The sequence below is a fragment of the Gekko japonicus genome, unplaced genomic scaffold (genome assembly GCF_001447785.1).
Source record: "Gekko japonicus isolate JY-2015 unplaced genomic scaffold, Gekko_japonicus_V1.1 scaffold437, whole genome shotgun sequence".
Taxonomy (NCBI): Eukaryota; Metazoa; Chordata; class Lepidosauria; order Squamata; family Gekkonidae; genus Gekko; species Gekko japonicus.
The window spans coordinates 425,879-443,735 of record NW_015160223.1 but is presented as its reverse complement, the minus strand read 5'-3'; the positions used below and the strand labels follow the sequence as shown (position 1 = coordinate 443,735).

At 40.9% G+C, this 17,857-nt stretch overlaps 1 protein-coding gene across 1 annotated transcript in view; it reads left to right on the top strand.

Annotated features, from left to right (window-relative positions):
• Positions 1-17,857, top strand: part of MAGI3 (membrane associated guanylate kinase, WW and PDZ domain containing 3) — a 237,437-nt gene that overhangs the window by 161,771 nt on the left and 57,809 nt on the right. Inside the window, exons 10-12 of the mRNA XM_015411482.1 lie at positions 2,997-3,605; positions 5,531-5,577; positions 10,419-10,572. Coding sequence (XP_015266968.1) covers positions 2,997-3,605; positions 5,531-5,577; positions 10,419-10,572 — 810 coding nt within the window. The remainder of the gene's footprint in view (positions 1-2,996; positions 3,606-5,530; positions 5,578-10,418; positions 10,573-17,857) is intronic.

Below are 17,857 nucleotides of genomic sequence, written 5' to 3'. Positions count from 1 at the left end.
CTTCTACGAGAGCCCAATGCTGAGTGGGAGTTATATAGGCCTCTTGCCGGGCTTCCCGTGGCAGTGGCAGTGCTCCTGCTAATACTCAGGACTTGGAGCTCCCCTTCTCTGCCAGTGTGTATCTCGACGGCAGGTGGCTAAGTCTTTGCGGAGCCACTCCCTTAGCTGAACCACCCGCGGAGGTGAATCAGGCGGGCTCCCTGATTGCACCTGTGCCTCCTCGGCTGCTGCAGGACCAGGTGCGGGGTTTATAGGCTCAGGTGCTGGCAAGCTATCAACTTGTGAGGAGTCAGGGGCTGGCTTCTGGTTCTGGCAATGCTGATACCTCTAGCTGCGATGTTAACTCGGGCGAGAGCGCCATCATCATTGCTCATGGCAGAGAATCATCCTTGAGTTGAGCCTCAGAAACATTCAGAAAGCAACGAAATAGCTTTCTCAGCCTCTCTGAGGTCAGCACAAGGTCAAGGAGAGCCCCCATCCTTCTCCAGACTCCAAAGAAGGACAGTGGTTCTTGCCAGATGCAAAAAAATGTGTTTGCTAGGGCTAAGGTTGAAAACACATCTATGGAACATCTTTGTGATCAGTTTCCAAGGATTGCACAATGTTTCAGATGTGTTCCACTACTACTTTTTAAAAAAAGCAAAATTGTTCCTGGTTTTATCTCTAAATACCTGTCAGAACCTTAGAATTGCTGCATTCTCTGAATTGTCTTCATTCCTGATAAACATATATGGTAAAAACAGGAAAAGTTTCAATATAGGAATTAAAAATTAAATTACATAAAGGTCTTTTCTGTGATTGCTGCTACAAGCAGAATTGTAAATGTTAAGAGATGACAACAACACAGATGTCGTAGGAGGAAAACATTCTATTTATGACACATTTTTATTTTTTAGGAAAATTGCTGTTCTTTAATATTTCTGTGTAGCTGAAACTTATGGGCCATGTTTGGTTAATTTTGTTTGTTTGTTTACAGCATTTTATGTCCCACCTTTCTGTTCTTACAAGGGCCACCAAGGCAGCTAACAATTTAAAACATTCATGATAAAATTATATTTTAAAACCGTTAAAATCAGCCCCCCCCTCAAATACACATCATTAAAATAATTTAGAAACAAAGTTTTTAAAAAGAGTTTAAATGCATACAAAACAGAATTAAAATGCCTACAAAGGATAAAAACATTGATTAGGAAGGAGGGATCAATGAGGGAATGCCAAATGAAACAAAAAAAACCTCTTCACCTGCTGGAAGAAGATGGCAACAGAAGGGGACAGACAAATCTCCCTGGGAAGAGAATTCTAGAGCTTTGGTGCTGTGACAAGAAGGCCCTGGGTTGCCACTAACCTAATCTTAGAAAATGAGGGCAACTGAAACGGCCTCCAAAGATGACCGCAGTTGTCAGGCCAGGTTCATAAGGTGGTCTTTCAGGTATGTTTGTCCCAAAACATATAGGGCTTTGAAGGTCAACAACAGTAGGTTGAATTGTGCTTGAAAAGAAACTGGGAGCCAGTGTAGATGAGGTAAGAATGGAGTGAAAGATCCCTACAACCCACTCCAGTCAACATTCTGACTGCAGCATTCTGTACCAACTGAAATTTCAAAGCATTTCTCAAGGGCCGCTCCACGTACAGTTGATCTGGCACAGTGGCCAGATCCTTTCTGCCCAGGAGAGGCCACAACTAGCTAACTAGTTGAAGCCAAATTCAGCCACTGAAGAAAAAGGGAGGTTCTTAGCTAGGATACTCTACTAAAGTTAGCAGACTCTGACCTGAATTGGGGAGTGGAGACTCATCCTTGTGTCGAGCCTCAGAAACTAGTCTAATTGACGCTAGTAAAGTCATTCCTGGCCACAGCTGTCACCTGCTTATCCAGCAGTAGGCCTGTGTCCAAGAGCACCCCCCAGATTACAGAACTGTTCCTTCAAGGGAATGCAGTCCTTTCCAGCCAGAATGGGTGACACTTTAAATCCCAGGTTAGACCTTCTGCATACCAGTAGCACTTCTGTCTTGGCCTATTTATTTCTAGTAACTTTAGTCAGTTCTTTGTAATTGCTGTGCTTTCCCATATATGTGAATTATGCACCTGTGTGGAGCAGTCTCTAGAATCTTCTGGAGCCCTGTCAGGCACCTGTCTTTCTGGTCTTCCTCTCAGCTACAGAGATCACTCTAACCATGCCTTGAGGAGTGGGCCAAACACCTTTCCTCTCATTCACCTTCTGACTGGTACAAACACAGTAGCAAGAAAACAGTTTGTATAAGTCATTCTTCACAGTGATCTTTGTTCTTTTTGTTGAGATACGGACTTTTCTTTCATTTTTAGTTACAAGGGTGTTGCCTTCTTTTTTGTGTGTGTTCCGAGTTATTTTCTTCTTCATCATTCCCTGTGACCTAATTATTCTCTGTCATACTCAGTAGATGTTTTAGATCTTTAAATCAGAAGAATTGTGAACATTTACACTATAAAATAATCATAGAGACAATAAGTTGATTATCAAGAGTGGTGGTTATAAACTTGTCCATCATTAGTTTGGAATGTGATTTGACAAATTTGCAGGATCTAATGCAAACTGACTTTCCTTCTGTATAATTGCCCGTATATATTGTTCTGTTCTAAGGTAGAATTTTTAATGAACTATGTCAATGCGAAAAATCTTAATGTGAGAGGCTCAGTAAATCTAGTACTACAGGAGTAATCTGATGTATTTTGGATTGGGTCTGACTGGTGTGTACAATGAACACGCATATGGGATGGCGATTCCCTTGATCTGCTTCAGATTTACATATTTAGAGCTCTTTGTTCTTAACAGATTAAACGCAGTAGGAAATCCTTCTTTTGTAACATATGTGCACGAAGAAATGGTACAATCTCTGATAGTATAATTCTGAGCTGATCCCACTGCTTTTCCTCGGTGAGGTTACTAAAAAGATACTAATCATTCTGAAGTATGGAAACTATTTTATTTATATTAATGCTGTTCTATTCACTTTTTTCCTAGGAGATGTCATTGTAGACATAAATGGTACATGTGTCCTTGGCCACACACATGCTGATGTTGTCCAGATGTTTCAGTTAGTTCCTGTCAACCAGTATGTGAATATGACTTTGTGTCGTGGATACCCACTTCCTGATGAAAATGAGGACCGTGTTGTAGACATTGTTACTGCTACTCCTGTCTTAAATGGTCAGCCAATACCAAAAGGAGATACTTGCATGATTAATCAAGAGTTAATACCTGGAACAGTGGTTTTGGACCAGAATGGGAAACCAGGGCATATTTTGGTCAACGGTCGGCTAAATGGCCCTTCAACGGACCTTGGTGAACAGAGGGTGTCAATGTCTTCTTCAGGATGCTCTCAGGCAGAACTGATTACAATTCCTCTAATTAAAGGCCCTAAAGGTTTTGGATTCGCAATAGCTGATAGCCCTGCAGGACAGAAGGTGAAGATGATTTTAGACAGCCAGTGGTGCCATGGTCTTCAGAAAGGTGATATTATTAAAGAGATTTATCATCAGAACGTGCAGAACTTGACACATCTCCAAGTGGTGGAAGTACTAAAGCAGTTTCCGGTTGGAGGAGAAGTGCCACTTCTTATCTTAAGGGGAGGTGGGTAAAAAAAATTATGTATCGTAAAATGGAGATGTTTACAAAAGGCTTCTTTATACTGCTTTTAAAACATTGGGTTGGATCCAGACCAGTGTTCTCTCTAAGCTGAGTTAGTGTGAGCTAGCTCACTGTTTTTTATCCTCCGGCTCACACATTTTTGTCTTAGCTCAGGAAGGATGGCTCCAGAGCAAACTAATTTATTCAGTAGCCTAATCACTTGCTCACAACTTTAGTTCCAGTTGCTCACAAAGTAGAATTTTTGCTCACAAGATCCCACAGCTTAGAGGGAGCATTGATCAGACTAAAATTTCCACTCATGCAGGGCACTTCTGTCAGTGGAACAAAACATTCTTGCCCCCCTCCCCCTACTCCTGGTACAGCCCACTGATCCCCCAGATATTCTGCTCATGGGGAAGGGGGACCCTCAGGAGCCACAAGAGAAGCAAATGGAGGTTTGCAGCAGGAAGGCAGGACCCCTTCCATTAGGAAAGTTAGTCTGGATCCCATTAGAAATGTAGATGTGAATTCTGCATTCTATAGTGCTGTCTACGTTTCTGCACTTGCAGATATAGAAAATAACACCAGCCAGAACCCTTTTCCAAATATAGTTTCTGTAAGTGGTATCACTTGCGGTTGTGAGGTTATCTCTCTCATTTATGTGTTCACCCACACTTATATGATCTATGACATTTGCCCACAGGCGTATAGATCATTAGCATGCTTATATCAAAGATTAATCTTTGAGCTCTGCCAGTTAAGATTCTAGCGTGTGAGTTCTTGTGTGGGAGGATGTCATTTGCATTCAATCAACTATCTGTTTTTATTTTTTGCTTTTTAATTCCACTTCTTTAAGGGTCAGTTATGAAGTAAGCTTGTATGAGCTTGATTTCTTTAATGGGTTCTTCATTTATATTATGAATTGCATACCTGAAGTAGCTTATCTGTGATAGACATTTGTTTACATTTCTGTGGGAGCAAGAGATCAAATTAAAACTATGTATTTCTAATTGTTAAGTTGTCCTTCAATATTAGTGCTTTATGTTTTGTAGAAATGTTGCATAAATGTGCCAGACAGTTATTGAGTAGTGCAGGATGCAAAAATCCTATTTCTTCTACATAATAGTTGAAAATCTATATATACAAGAAGGGGGACTCGCGGTACTCACAGGAGGGGAATATTCCCCACAGCTCCTGGCCTGCAGAAACTGCAGCGGCAGCAAGACAACTTCATGTGCAGGGAATGTTCTTTTACTTTGGGGGGAGATTTAAGTATCCCCTGTATAGTTTTTTCAACATTTTAGATTTTTCTGCACACCTGGGGACTGCTCCAAGTGTGCAGGAAAATCTCTCTGCCCCCCCAAGTGCCCCCAATGTGGGGATTTAGATATCCGCACAGAGGGGGCAACTTGGCTATTAGATATATAGATAATTCATATTACTGTACTTAAAACAAGAAAACCTTTCCATTATTAAAACAAACTGAAATAGTGCTGTGCCTTAGCAGGTCCACAGATTTTTTTTTTCTCCTAACAGTTTACCTATGAAGCTTTCAGGAAGTTGGTATTACCTGTGGCTGAAATGTTGTTAAATCGTGTCCTCACAGATCTGTATTTTGCAGTCTTCTTGCTACTTCATTGGGTAATCTGACTTTACTGCATCATACATAATTATGATTTCTGTCAGGAGATCCATGAACAGCGAGGGGTTTTGTAAGTTAATTTCTACAACAATATATTATGCCATTGTACTTGATTTAGTAGGAATATGGTGTTTCAGGATAACTTGCAATTGAAAAGAGTTTTTAAGTTTACCATGATAAGACTTTTGTAATACAAAGCCCTAACCCATAAATTCTAGTGTAGAGAATTTATAAAACTGTAGAAAGTAGTACATTGGGTTATATTAATATTTATTCTCTATTTTAGGACCTTCCTCACCTGCTAAATCTTCCAATGTTGCAAGTATTGATAATGTAAGTATTGATAAGGGTTTCTGTAACTGACTGCATTTGTTGCGCAGAAAGGAAAAAGATAAATTTGTTGTTGTTCAGTCGCACAGTCGAGTCTGACTCTTTGCGACCCTATGGACCAGATCCCGCCAGGCCTTCCTGTCTTCCGCCGTCCTCTGAAGTTGGCTCAACTTCATGTTCGTTGCATCTATGACACTGTCTAACCATCTCATCCTTTGCCGTCCCTGTCTTCTTTGACCTTCAATCTTTCCCAGCATCAGGGTCTTCTCCAGTGAGTGCTCCCTTCTAATTTGGTGGCCAAAGTATTTGAGCTTCAGTTTCATTATCTGGCCTTCCAGGGAACAGTCAGGGTTGATTTCTTTTAGGATTGACTGATTTGATCTTCTTGCAGTCCAAGGGACTCTCCAGAGTCTTCTCCAGCACCATAGTTCAAAAGAATCTATTCTTCAGCGCTCAGCCTTCCTTATAGTCCAACTCTCACAGCCATACATGACTACTGGGAATACCATTGCTTTGACCATGCGGACTTTTGTTGGCAGCAGACAAATTGTTATGGGTACTGTTGAACCTTCTACTTGATCCTCACACCAGCTTCTTTGACATATTTAGCTGATTACCATTTATGCATAGAGGACAGTGAAAAATATAACTGTTTTTGACTTCTCACTGGTTTTTGGAAGGAGATTTTTGTATTAACTTTTTTTTAAGTCATCATGTAGTTGCAAGCCTATACTGACTTTGCTTGTACTTGGATAAAGAGATGTTGTGCTGGTGGATTATTTTTCTTCAGGTTTTTAAAAATACAGTCTTACACCTCTACTGAATTCGATACAGATATTTGTTCTTCATCTGTTTACCTTCTAAAATCTATTTGAGAGGATGACTAGGTTCACTAATTCCCTCAACTTCGTTGTGGCTCTTGATTGCTGCTGTTTCTTAGGGTAGACAGCAAAGGAAAGGCTGCTGATTTAGTGATCTACTTCCCTTTGTTCTACCTAATGCAAATTGTTTAACGGCTCTTTGTCTGTTTCACTTTGGAGATGGGAATATCAAAAGCCACAGCCCAAGAGAAGGAAGGAGGATTTTGTGCTAAACAATCAGAGTCATTTGGGGACAAAACTTAAAGCAGTTGTATCATTGTAAGAACAGTTTTTCTCAGGATTAGTGATTAGTTGAATGATGAAGGTATGAAGAACTTTACTCTTCAGTGAGTAAACACTACTGTGGACCTCTTGCCAGTGTTCCCAGGTGCAAATATAAAATATTTATCTGTATTCTAGTACAGCTATATAACGTATCCTGGCACCTGATAGTTCAACTTAACTTGTCCGGCTTGCTTTTTGAGGCGGGGCTATGGATCAGTGGTAGAACATCTGCTTGGCATGCAGGAGGTCCTGGATTCAATCCCCCGCATACTGATTTTGATTAACCAGTGGTCTGATAAGGCAGCTTCATGTGTACATTAATATGTATGTTTTCTCCATGGTTAGACCACAGAAGATTTTGGGGAACAAAATCTTACCCGCATTGTGTTTTCTGTGTTAATCCTCATTGTTGCTTCCTGCAATCAGATTTGCAAATGCAAATTGCAATATTAATACAAATTCATGGTTTTCAATGGAAGTGTTTCTTTTTATGGAGGTTTCAGGGCTGAATGTGTCATGGAAAACTATTCCCTTCAAACAGCTTGAGTTGACACTCAGGCAGGGTTCTTCTATAATTTTCATGATCCGACTTTCCTAATAGTTTCCAGTCTTGGCAAAACACTCACATCCAGCAAAAAAATCAGATTGGATTTAAGAAAATTCAGATCCTTCAAGCTGATCAAATGCAATTACTTCTGCTCAGAAATTACACTGGCAAAAAGCATCAAACAGCTACTTTTTAAGAATAGTATTTGAGAGAGGGTTTTCCCTTCTGTTTAAACTCTCTAAGGTCCACATGCATTCCCTTCGTTTTGTAGAAGAATCTTTAGAGAACAAGTAATTTCATGGTGTATGAGAAGCAAAGGATATGCTGGATCCACCTGTGCAAATAAATTAGTTCTTGTTTTAGGAGCTCAAGAACATAAATGTAGTCTACTATTATTAGAACAAGGTATAGTTTACAAAAACTGTAGAATCACTTAATATAAAATGTTCTTGGCTCAGACTTTGCAGAGTAAGAACACTGTAGTCACATCAGCTGTTAGACTAATGCAACTTTTTCATCTCTCAGAGATCTTTGGAAAACTGCATTAAAATACAGGCACTATTCAGTAACCATAGTTGAATGCGCAGTGGCATCTACTTTGTGAGCTAATTGAGTTTTAAAAGGGCATGTTCTTATGTTTATAAACATACAAGAAGTATCCAACTGTTAAATCCTTAAGGGATTTTTCCTTGGCAGACCTGATTCTATTCAAGATCTTCTTCAAAAACCTAAGTACTGTTTGTAAAAGCTCGTTTCAGGCTTTGTCTCATTGTAGAGCAAACGTTTCAGATCTGCTAGCTATATAAAACTTATGACAATAGTAAATCTAGAATAGTATATCTGTTCTTTCTAGAGTTACAAAGATCATTATTTGTCTCATAGTTTTAGGTATAAAAGCTTCAGGTTTTAAGCTGATTGAGTGTTGTGAATGTTTTCCTGGTTAATTGGGGAGATTTACTCTTGCAGCTGAAGCTATTATTTACAAAACAGAAAAAATGCTAGGCTGCATCTAGATTAGTGGACTATAAATTAGATCTTATTCTAATCAACACAGAAGCTTCCTTCTAGAAGTTATAGTTTAGTATAGTTTGATATAGTACTTCAGACTGATGTCCAAAGTTCTTCACATTCAGTATTACAATAATCCTTCAAATAGACCAGTAAAATAGGCTGGTAATGTAAGGCAGTAATTTTAAAATGTTGATTAATTCTTGTCAATGAATTATTATTAATGCCCCAAGACTAGTGGGTGCTCAGGTCACTGCTTTTGAAGAATTACATTGTTGAGGAAGGAACCTGGAGACCATAATACTTCCTTAACTAAAGAAAAAAAATTAAATCAACAGGGATCTTAAGCATCCTATTATTAAATTCCCTTTTACTCACATGAGCATACTGAATCAACAGGCCAGGCTTGTTTGATGATGTTGGAGAGGAAGGAGTCTGGACAGTTGTCATCTCTGGTGTTGCCCTGTTGGACTCCTCTGTTGAGGTGGGAAGAGTATACAATTATGTAATTCACTTCCAGAGCATTACACCCTCCTTGAGTGTCACCTTTTTTGCAAACAGTCCCGGCCCCCTTTTTCCTTCTGTGGTAGTTGACCACTAGGTTTACCGACCTGAGATTTAGAAAGACTAAAATTGCTCAGTCAGTATATCCTTTAATGCAATCAGGTCCTGGCCAGGTCCGTTTCCAGCCGTTCAGTCCATGACCTATTTCTGAAGACCATCTTGTATTGGAATCCAGAAGCCTTTTCTGAGGAGCAAAGTACTAGCTTGCACAGTCTGTTGCTCTAAGTCTGAATGGTCCATCAGTCACCCACATGAAGTTCCTCTTTATTTATGTCTGTCAGCCTCTGTCTGCATTCTGGGACTTCTCATGCCTCTTTTTCTGGCCTCCCTGGAAGCAAACCTGTCAGCCATCCACCCATACATACATACCAATGCATTTAATATAATTTGGTCATCACTTTGATTCTTCTCATAATTAAATTTTCACACTTATCAACTAAGACTATTTCAGTAATAATCTCACATTACAGATGGAAAGCAGAGACTGAAGGCCTTGCCTAAAACCACATCCAGCACTGGGGGCAACATCAAGATTAGAATTAGAGATTTCCCAGATCTCACTTTCAGGCACGACTCTCTACCAGCTTGCATAAAATCCTGAATACAGGAAAATGTCAAGCAATTACATCACGGAACAAGGCATATTTAAGGGGAAATCAATGCTTAATCAAATGAAATTTCATAGTGAGGAACATGTAACCTTTCAGCCCTTTCATTGCTGTTTGGATAAAGTTAACTAATTATCCGCTGATATGCATTTTCTGATTAATCCAGCTGAAGTTTAAGGAAAGATAGTAAGACAGGGACACTTATTATACAGTGTAACGTTTTAGGTAATTTAGTAGATGGAATCCCACATGATTTTGTCAAAGGCCAGAGCTTGGCATACAGCCTAATTTAAGGCCTGGGATAGGGGTTCCCAGCCTTTTTTAAAAAGGATTCCATTTTAACATCAGACAATTTCATGGACTCTCACATGGTGATTATTGTACTATTAGTATCCATTGATTGAAAAAATATATGACAAAAATGTACTATCAATTCAGTAACACTTTTAAATTAATTTGTATTTTTTATTAATCACGACAGCATCTACATACATTTTAGAAATAGTAGTACGTATATGTGCAAGATATATTTATTTGGTCACTTTCTCTTAGATTTACTACTTTTCAGTTAATTTTGGGTTCTGCTTACTGCGCTGTCCCCATATGTATAGAGTCAGCTGTCTGCTAGCAAAGATTAACTGCACAAGAAATTTACTGTCAAGCAAACCTGGCTTAACAGATGGGAGCCATAAGCACAAATGATTCTTAACAAACATAGCCCTCTAGCCTATAGTGGAGAACAGCGCTAAATTTACCTATAGCCAAACATCATATGTGCATCAGTTAAATGCTAATAGTTTCAAAACAATAAAGAAGTAGGGAAATGAAATAATTTTAGTTCCATATTTACACAGAAAACATCCTTTTTAAAACGGTTCATTGAACTGTGCCTTTTGGTCAAGTTCTTTTGTTTAAACCTTTTGGTATTAATTTTTACAGCTTACTTTACTTATGTGCTTGAATTTGTTTCAGAAAATAGAGGACACTTCAGTTGGAAGTCAAGAGGCCATCAGTGATGCAGTTCCACAGCCCATGCCTTTTCCACCCACTGCTGTAAGGTCAGCCTCCCCAAAGCTAGACCCTTCAGAAGTCTATCTGAAGTCTAAAACATTATTTGAAGATAAACGTGAGTATATAGACTTGCACAATGCACTGCAGTTAACTAGAAATGCTTTCTAATCTCAAACGTTTTTATTCCTGTTCAGTCTTAAAAAGGGGATGCCAGAAATGCTCCCTCTAAAGAGATCGACCACCAGGATGGCATAGAAACCTGAGCGCCATCCCAAATGTAATGCTGAATTTGTTTAATGATATTACTTATTGTTAGCACCTTTTAATGTTGTGTTACATGATTTATGATTATTATACTATTTATCGTTGTTTTTATCCTGTTGTAAGCCTCCCTGAGCCAGCCATGGCTGGGAGGGTGGGGTATAAATGTAATAAATAAATAAATAAATAAAGCATTTACCGCCAAAGGAGAGAAAGGGAAAGCCATACAAGACATTTGAAACAAGATAAGTGAAAGGAGTATAGGCAAGAAAATAATTAGCATCAGGGGGAAAAGGTAGTGAAGAGCCAAGTACTAAAGAATTTGAAGGAGATGGAGTTCCATGCAGAAAGAATCAATCATATACTACAGCATTTATTCAAACCAGTCATGTGATTGTAGTGAGCAGTCAGGAATATTTATTACATTTATATATTTCTTTCTGCCATTGCATCCAAGGCTGTTTACAATTTGGAATAATGTTGTTTTATGTATTATATATACTAGGTTAAAGGGACAAAAAGGGAAGAGGGAAAAGAGTGAACTTGGGTATCCATTGTTAGATAACATATATAATGATTGTCTAAGCAGCTAGTGGGATGGTCACTGCAAGGATTGTTTTGAGTGAGCAGATCTAGATGGCAGTTGATCCCAACAAGCTGATGAAGGAGCATCTCCCACTGATGCAATCATGTGGAACGTTGTATAGTATACATTAGTGACAACTTTGAGTTGTGCTTCCTGTTCTTTGTATAGTTTGTAATCCTGCCCACCCAAGGAAGCAGAGTATGTAATCCTCCTTGCTCCCCTCCCTCAAGTTTCCAAAGAGGGGCCTCAATCACATTTTGATATTTGTGCACCCATTTACACTCATCACAACTGTGACTACCCTAGCCTTGCAAACATAATAAGGAGAGCTTTAAACTAAATTCTGTGGGGGAGCAAGACAAAAATGCAAAGCCCAGTAACTGGAGATAAAAACTCTAAAGTTTGGTGGGGAGTGGCACGTATGCTAAATAACATTAACTTACATGTAAGTACAGGAACAAAAACCTCAGGGTGCATAAAACATGGATTCTGATGTCTCTACACAAATGTGCAGAGTATGGGAAACAAGCAGGAGGAACTTGAAGTCCTAATACAGGACGGGGACTATGACCTAATAGGCATTACTGAAACTTGGTGGGATGACACTCACAACTGGAATATTAGGATTGAGAGGTATAATTTATTTAAAAGGGATAGACAAGGAAGGGTGGAGGAGTCGCATTATATGTAAAAGAGGTATATACTTGTGAGGAAATACATGAATCTGAGCATGAAAGTCCAGTTGAGAGTCTCTGGGTAAAAATAAAAGAAGTAAGAAATAATAGTGATATTATAGTGGAGGTCTGCTATAGACCACCAAGCCACACAGAGGATTTGGATGAGACACTCCGAGAACAAATTACAAAGTTCACAAAGAGATGTGATATACTGGTGTTGTACATATTAGATTCCATGTAAAAAATGAAGTCAAATGAGGAGGAAGATCTGTTTTATTTCAATTAATAAGAAAACAGTTGGACCAAATAGTCCATCCAAAATTGACTACTTTCTTCTCAGCATATTCAGGGAATATGCTTCAATTAACAGGAAAAACCATTGGACCCAATAACTCCTCAACAATTGACAACTTTCTTCTGTTTCTTCTTCATTTTCTTCTTGAACATATTCTGAACATATTCAGGAAATACATGATATTTTATACATGGACTGACATATTCAAGAAAACAATATTCAAAAAGCATAATTGGTTACAAAAGACAGTGGTAATTTGAGTAATAATCCTCTGATTGGCCAAATGTAAAGAAACATATATCTACGTCAATCTAAGTAAAACCTAAGTGTTTACTTAACCTAACCTAAATGATAATGGGCAAGGATTCTTCATACCCTAAACAAAAGTATTCATTACTGATACGAAACTAAAATCGTCTCTGACCCAGACATTGTAAGGTTTTGCCCTTAAGAACTACAGAATCATGAACTCTATACCTATTATGTTGTCTGCTAACAATATCAGATCTACAAGAGGAAAGCCTTCTATATAACAGGCCTTTCTAACATCCTAATAAATTATTACTTAAGAATAAATCTATAAAAACCAGAGTAATATGAATAATCAAAAAAGGGGGAAATCTTTATAGTCCCATCTCTACTACAGTGGTCATGGGAGATTTCAATTACCCGGATATCGGTTGGAAATTCAACTCTGCTAAAAATGAAAGGTCCAATAAATTCTTGACTCGTCTTGCTGACAATATTTTCCAGAAAGTGGAGAGGGAAACAAGGGGATCCGCTATCTTGGACATGATTCTTCCCAACAGGGAAGAACTGGTTGACGAGGTGAAAGTAGTGGGCACCCTGGGTAGTAGTGTCCATGTAATTTTGGAATGTACAGTCTTGGGAAAGAGAAAAGCTGTACGTATTCAGACATATAGGTTGGACTTCAGGAAAGCAAATTTTGACAAACTTAAAGTTATGCTGGGTAGAATCCCATGGTCAGAAATACAAGGGTTTCAGACTTCTGGATAAATCAGTTTCCAACAACATTCACTCTGGAGGATGATAAGTTTATTGAGACATTGATAGTATCCAGCCTGTACACCAGCTGTGTTAGAACTGAGGTAAAGGTGCAAAAGCAAAAGATATACAGGGTTCAAGCAAGGGCCCTAAAAGGTTCAGAACCAATCACCCCTTGGGATTTTGCCCACCAAATGTAACTGCTGACCATCCCCCCTCCATTGTCAAGCACAGAAAGATGAGACTCAAGGACTCTAAAAGCTCTCAGGAAAGATAAGGTGTCTGGCACATCATAAGAACATAAGAGAAGCCAATGTTGGATCAGGCCAATGGCCCTTCGAGTCCAACACTCTGTCACACAGTGGAAGAAAATGGATGGGGGGGTTGAGACTCTGCACTGACTATAGGGGCTTGAATGCGGTTTCCACTACGAACACTTACCCCCTCCCCCTAATTAAGGACCTCTTGGCCAAGGGAGCTGCGGTGGTTCAAGTGGTTAAGACGCTGAACTGCAGGCTGTGAAAGGTCAGTAGTTCAGCGGTTCAAGACCCGGGTGCCGCAAGACAGGGTGAGCTCCTGTCTCTAGTTCCAGCTCCTGCCAACCTAGCAGTTCGAAAGCAAGAAATTGCAAGTAGATAAATAGGGACCACTTCGGTGGGAAGGTAACAGCGTTCCGTGCACCTTGGTGTTTAGTCATGCCGGCCACATGACCACGGAAACGTCTTCGGACAGCGCTGGCTCTTCGGCTTTGAAACGGAGATGAGCACCGCAACCCTAGAGTCGAATTCGACTGGCTTTCGAGCAAGGGAACCTTTACCTTTACCTGGCCAAGGAGACTAAGGGGAAAATCTTTTCTAAACCTGATCTCCGGGATGCATATTTCAGGGTGAGGATTAAGGAGGGGGACAAGTATAAGACTGCGTTTAACACTACACTGGGCCACTTCGAGTACCGGGTGATGCCCTTTGCTCTGCAAGGGGTTCCTGGGGTCTTCATGAATCTTATCAATGAAGTATTGCACAAGCACCTCTTCAAGGGGGTCCTTCTTTATCTAGATGATATCTTGCTGTACTCCCCCGACAAATAGTTCCATGTGAAGTTGGTGCGTGAAGTGTTGCACACATTGCACAAGCACAAACTGTTTGCCAAACTCTCAAAGTATGAGTTCCATTGTACCAAGATTGATTTTCTAGGCTATCACATCTCCCCCAGGGGTTTGGAAATGGACTCGGCCAAGGTGCAGGATGTACTGGGATGGGAGCCGCCTCGCACCCGGAGGCAGCTTCAAGCGTTCCTTGGATTCGCCAATTTTTACAGATGGGAGCCGCCTCGCACCCGGAGGCAGCTTCAAGCGTTCCTTGGATTCGCCAATTTTTACAGATCTTTTCTCGCAAATTTTGCTCAGATGAGCTTACCGCTCACGGATCTATTGAAAACGAAAGGAAAGGGGCCCAAGAGCACTCAGCTGGGTGCCAAGCTAACGTGGTCGATTGAATGACAGGAGGCGTTTAATCAGCTGAAGACTCTGTTCACATCTGAGCCAATTTTAGCACACCCCGACGAAAATAAGTTTTATTGTGCAAGTTGATGTGTCAGATGTTGCCATGGGTGGCGCCATTTTGCAAGAAGGGGGGATTAGAAGGTTGCACCTCCTTGCATATGTATCTCGCAAGTTCAATGACACTGAGCGGAATTGGTCGGTGTGGAACAAGGAAGCAGGGGAGATTAAATTGGCCCTCTTGACATGGTGCCACTGGTTGGAGGGGGCGTGGGTGCCATTTGAAGTCTGGACTGATCATAAGAACCTGAAGGTATTGTGGACGCCCCGCAACCTTAATGCTAAACAGTTGCAGTGGGCAGATTTCTTCTCTAAGTTTAATTTCACCCTCCACCATTTCCTAGGCAAAGCCAACTCTCTAGCGGATTCGTTGTCCCGCCTACCTCAACATGACCGTCAGTGCGAGGGAGTGCTGGGGGGGGGGATGAAGTTCGCCTCTGCCCTTTAAAACTCTGATCAGAAGGAGCTGGAAAGGGAGGGAGAGGTGGAAGAAAGGGTGAACGGCTACTGGTACCATGGACACAAACTCTTTGTGCTGTCTGCCTTGCGGGGGGAGGTCATATCTGCAGTGCATGGCAGCAAACTGGTGGGGCACTTGGGCTTCGTGAAATCGTTGCATTTCCTACAGCGCCAGTTCTGGTGGCCCAGGATGAGGAAAGATCTTTCCCTGTTTGTCCAGTCATGCCAGACGGCTGTGGGAGGTGATCTCCATGGATTTAATCATTGATTTGCCCCCCAGCAGGGGGAAAACGATTCTATGGGTAATAGTGGATCTTTTTACCAAGCAAGCCCATTTCGTTCCATTTAAGTCTATGCCTATGCCTATGGAACGCCAAGGCATTCCTCTAGCATGTTTTCAGGCTACACTGCCCCATAAAATAATCTCTGACCACAGAGCGCAATTAATTTCTAAATGCTGGAAAGAGCCCGTGGATTTGTTGGGGGTGGAGTGGGGCTTAAGCAGTTCTTACCACCCAGAAACTGATGTACAAACAGAACGGGTGAATCAAACCCTGGAACAGTACCTCCAACTATCAACAGGATGACTGGAAGGGGCTCCTCCATTTTGCTGAATTTTGCTATAATATAGTAAAGCCATAATAATGCAGGGGTCTCTCCATTCATGGCCCTCTCTGGATATGAGCCCCCTCCCCTCCCCTTCTTGACAGGCTCTCCCATGCATGCAGGGGATGTTGGGGACTGGTGCCAGCATTTGCAGAATGCCTGGCCACTTCTGTGTAACACTTTAGATAGGGCCAAAGACGCTTATAAAGTGCAGGCTGACAAAAAACGGTCTGAGGGCTGGGACATCCAGCCAGGGGAATCGGTCTGTGTTTCCACTAAGAACATCCGGGGTCTTCACCCTACCAATAAATTGAGGTGGAAGTTCATCCGGCCTTTTCAGGTGTTGCATAAGATCAATGATGTGACAAGATCAATGATGTTACTGTTGAGCTGGACTTGCCTAAGAATTTTAAGTATTTGCATCCAATTTTCTATTTCAACCTCTTAAAACGAGATCCTGGGCCAAATGTTTGGAGACCCGAACGAGCACAGCCCCCCCCAATAGTGCAAGGCGAACCACATTTTGAAATTGCTGATATATTGGACTCTAAGCTTAAGCGTAATAAGTTGTACTATTTGGTGTAATGGACTGACTTTGGGCCACAACATCATGAGTGGCTGGAGGTGGGTCACATCAAAGCTCCTCGGCTCTTGCGCGAGTTCCATCATTGTTTCCCGGAGAAACCGGGGGGGGGAGGGTTTTGGGAGGGCAAGATGTCAGTTAACACTGCCATTCCCTGGAATGTGTGTGCGGGATATCCTCCTCTCCTCTCGGAACTCTGGGTGCCCTGCTGATTTGGACCATTCTTATGAAGTGCTGTGTGGTGTGATCTGACTATCAAACCCTGACAAGCTTGACATCTATACTTGGGAAAGATTTAGAACAAATCATCAGAGAGTCTTTGAGCATTTAGAAAGGACAGCTGAGATTACTAAGAGCCAGCATGGCTTTCTCAAGAATGAGTCATGTCAGACTAACCTTATCTCTTTTTTTGAGAAAGTTCTTACCTTGCTGGATCAGGGAAATGCTGCAGACGTAGTTTATCTTGATTTCAGTAAAGCTTTTGATAAGATTCCACATAATATTCTTGTTGACAAATTGGAAAAATGTGGTTTGGATCCTATGACTGTTAGGTGGATCTGTAACTGGTTGACAGATAGCACCCAAAGAGTGCTTGTGAATGGTTCCTCATCCTCTTGGAGAACAGTGATGAATGCCTCAAGGATTTGGATGAAGTGGTAGAGGGAACTGTTTATTAAATCTGCAGATGATACTAAATGAGGAGGGGTAGCAAATACGGTAGAAGACAGAGTCAGGATACAGGATGAACTTGACAGGCTGGAAAACTGGGCTAAAACAAATAAATGAATTTCAATGAGGATAAATGTAAAGTTCTGCATTTAAGTAGGAAAACTCAAATGCATAATTATAGATTGGGGAAGACTTGTCTTGGAAGTACTGTGTGCAAAAAGAATCTAGGGGTCTTAGTAGACCATACACTGAATGTGAGTCAGTGGTGTGATGCAGTTGCTAAACATGCAAATGTGGTTTTGGGCTGTATCAACAGAAGTATAGTGTCCATGCGAAGTGATGGTACCACTTTACTTTGCTCTGGTTAGACCTCACCTAGAGTATTGTGTTCAGTTTTGGTCACCAAAATTTAAGAAAGTTATAGACAAGCTGGAATGTGTCCAGAGGAGGGCAACAATGATGGTGAGGGGTCTGGAGACCAAGTCTTATGAGGAAAGGTTGAAGGAGCTGGGTGTTTAGCCTGAAGAGGAGATGACTGAGAGGTGATATGATAACCATCTTCAAGTACTTGAAGGGCTGTCATTACAGAGGATGGTACGGAATTGTTTTCTGTTGCCCCAGAAGGTCGGACCAGAACCATCAGGTTGAAATTAAATCAAAAGAGTTTTTGACTAAACATTAGGAAGAACTTCCTGACAGAG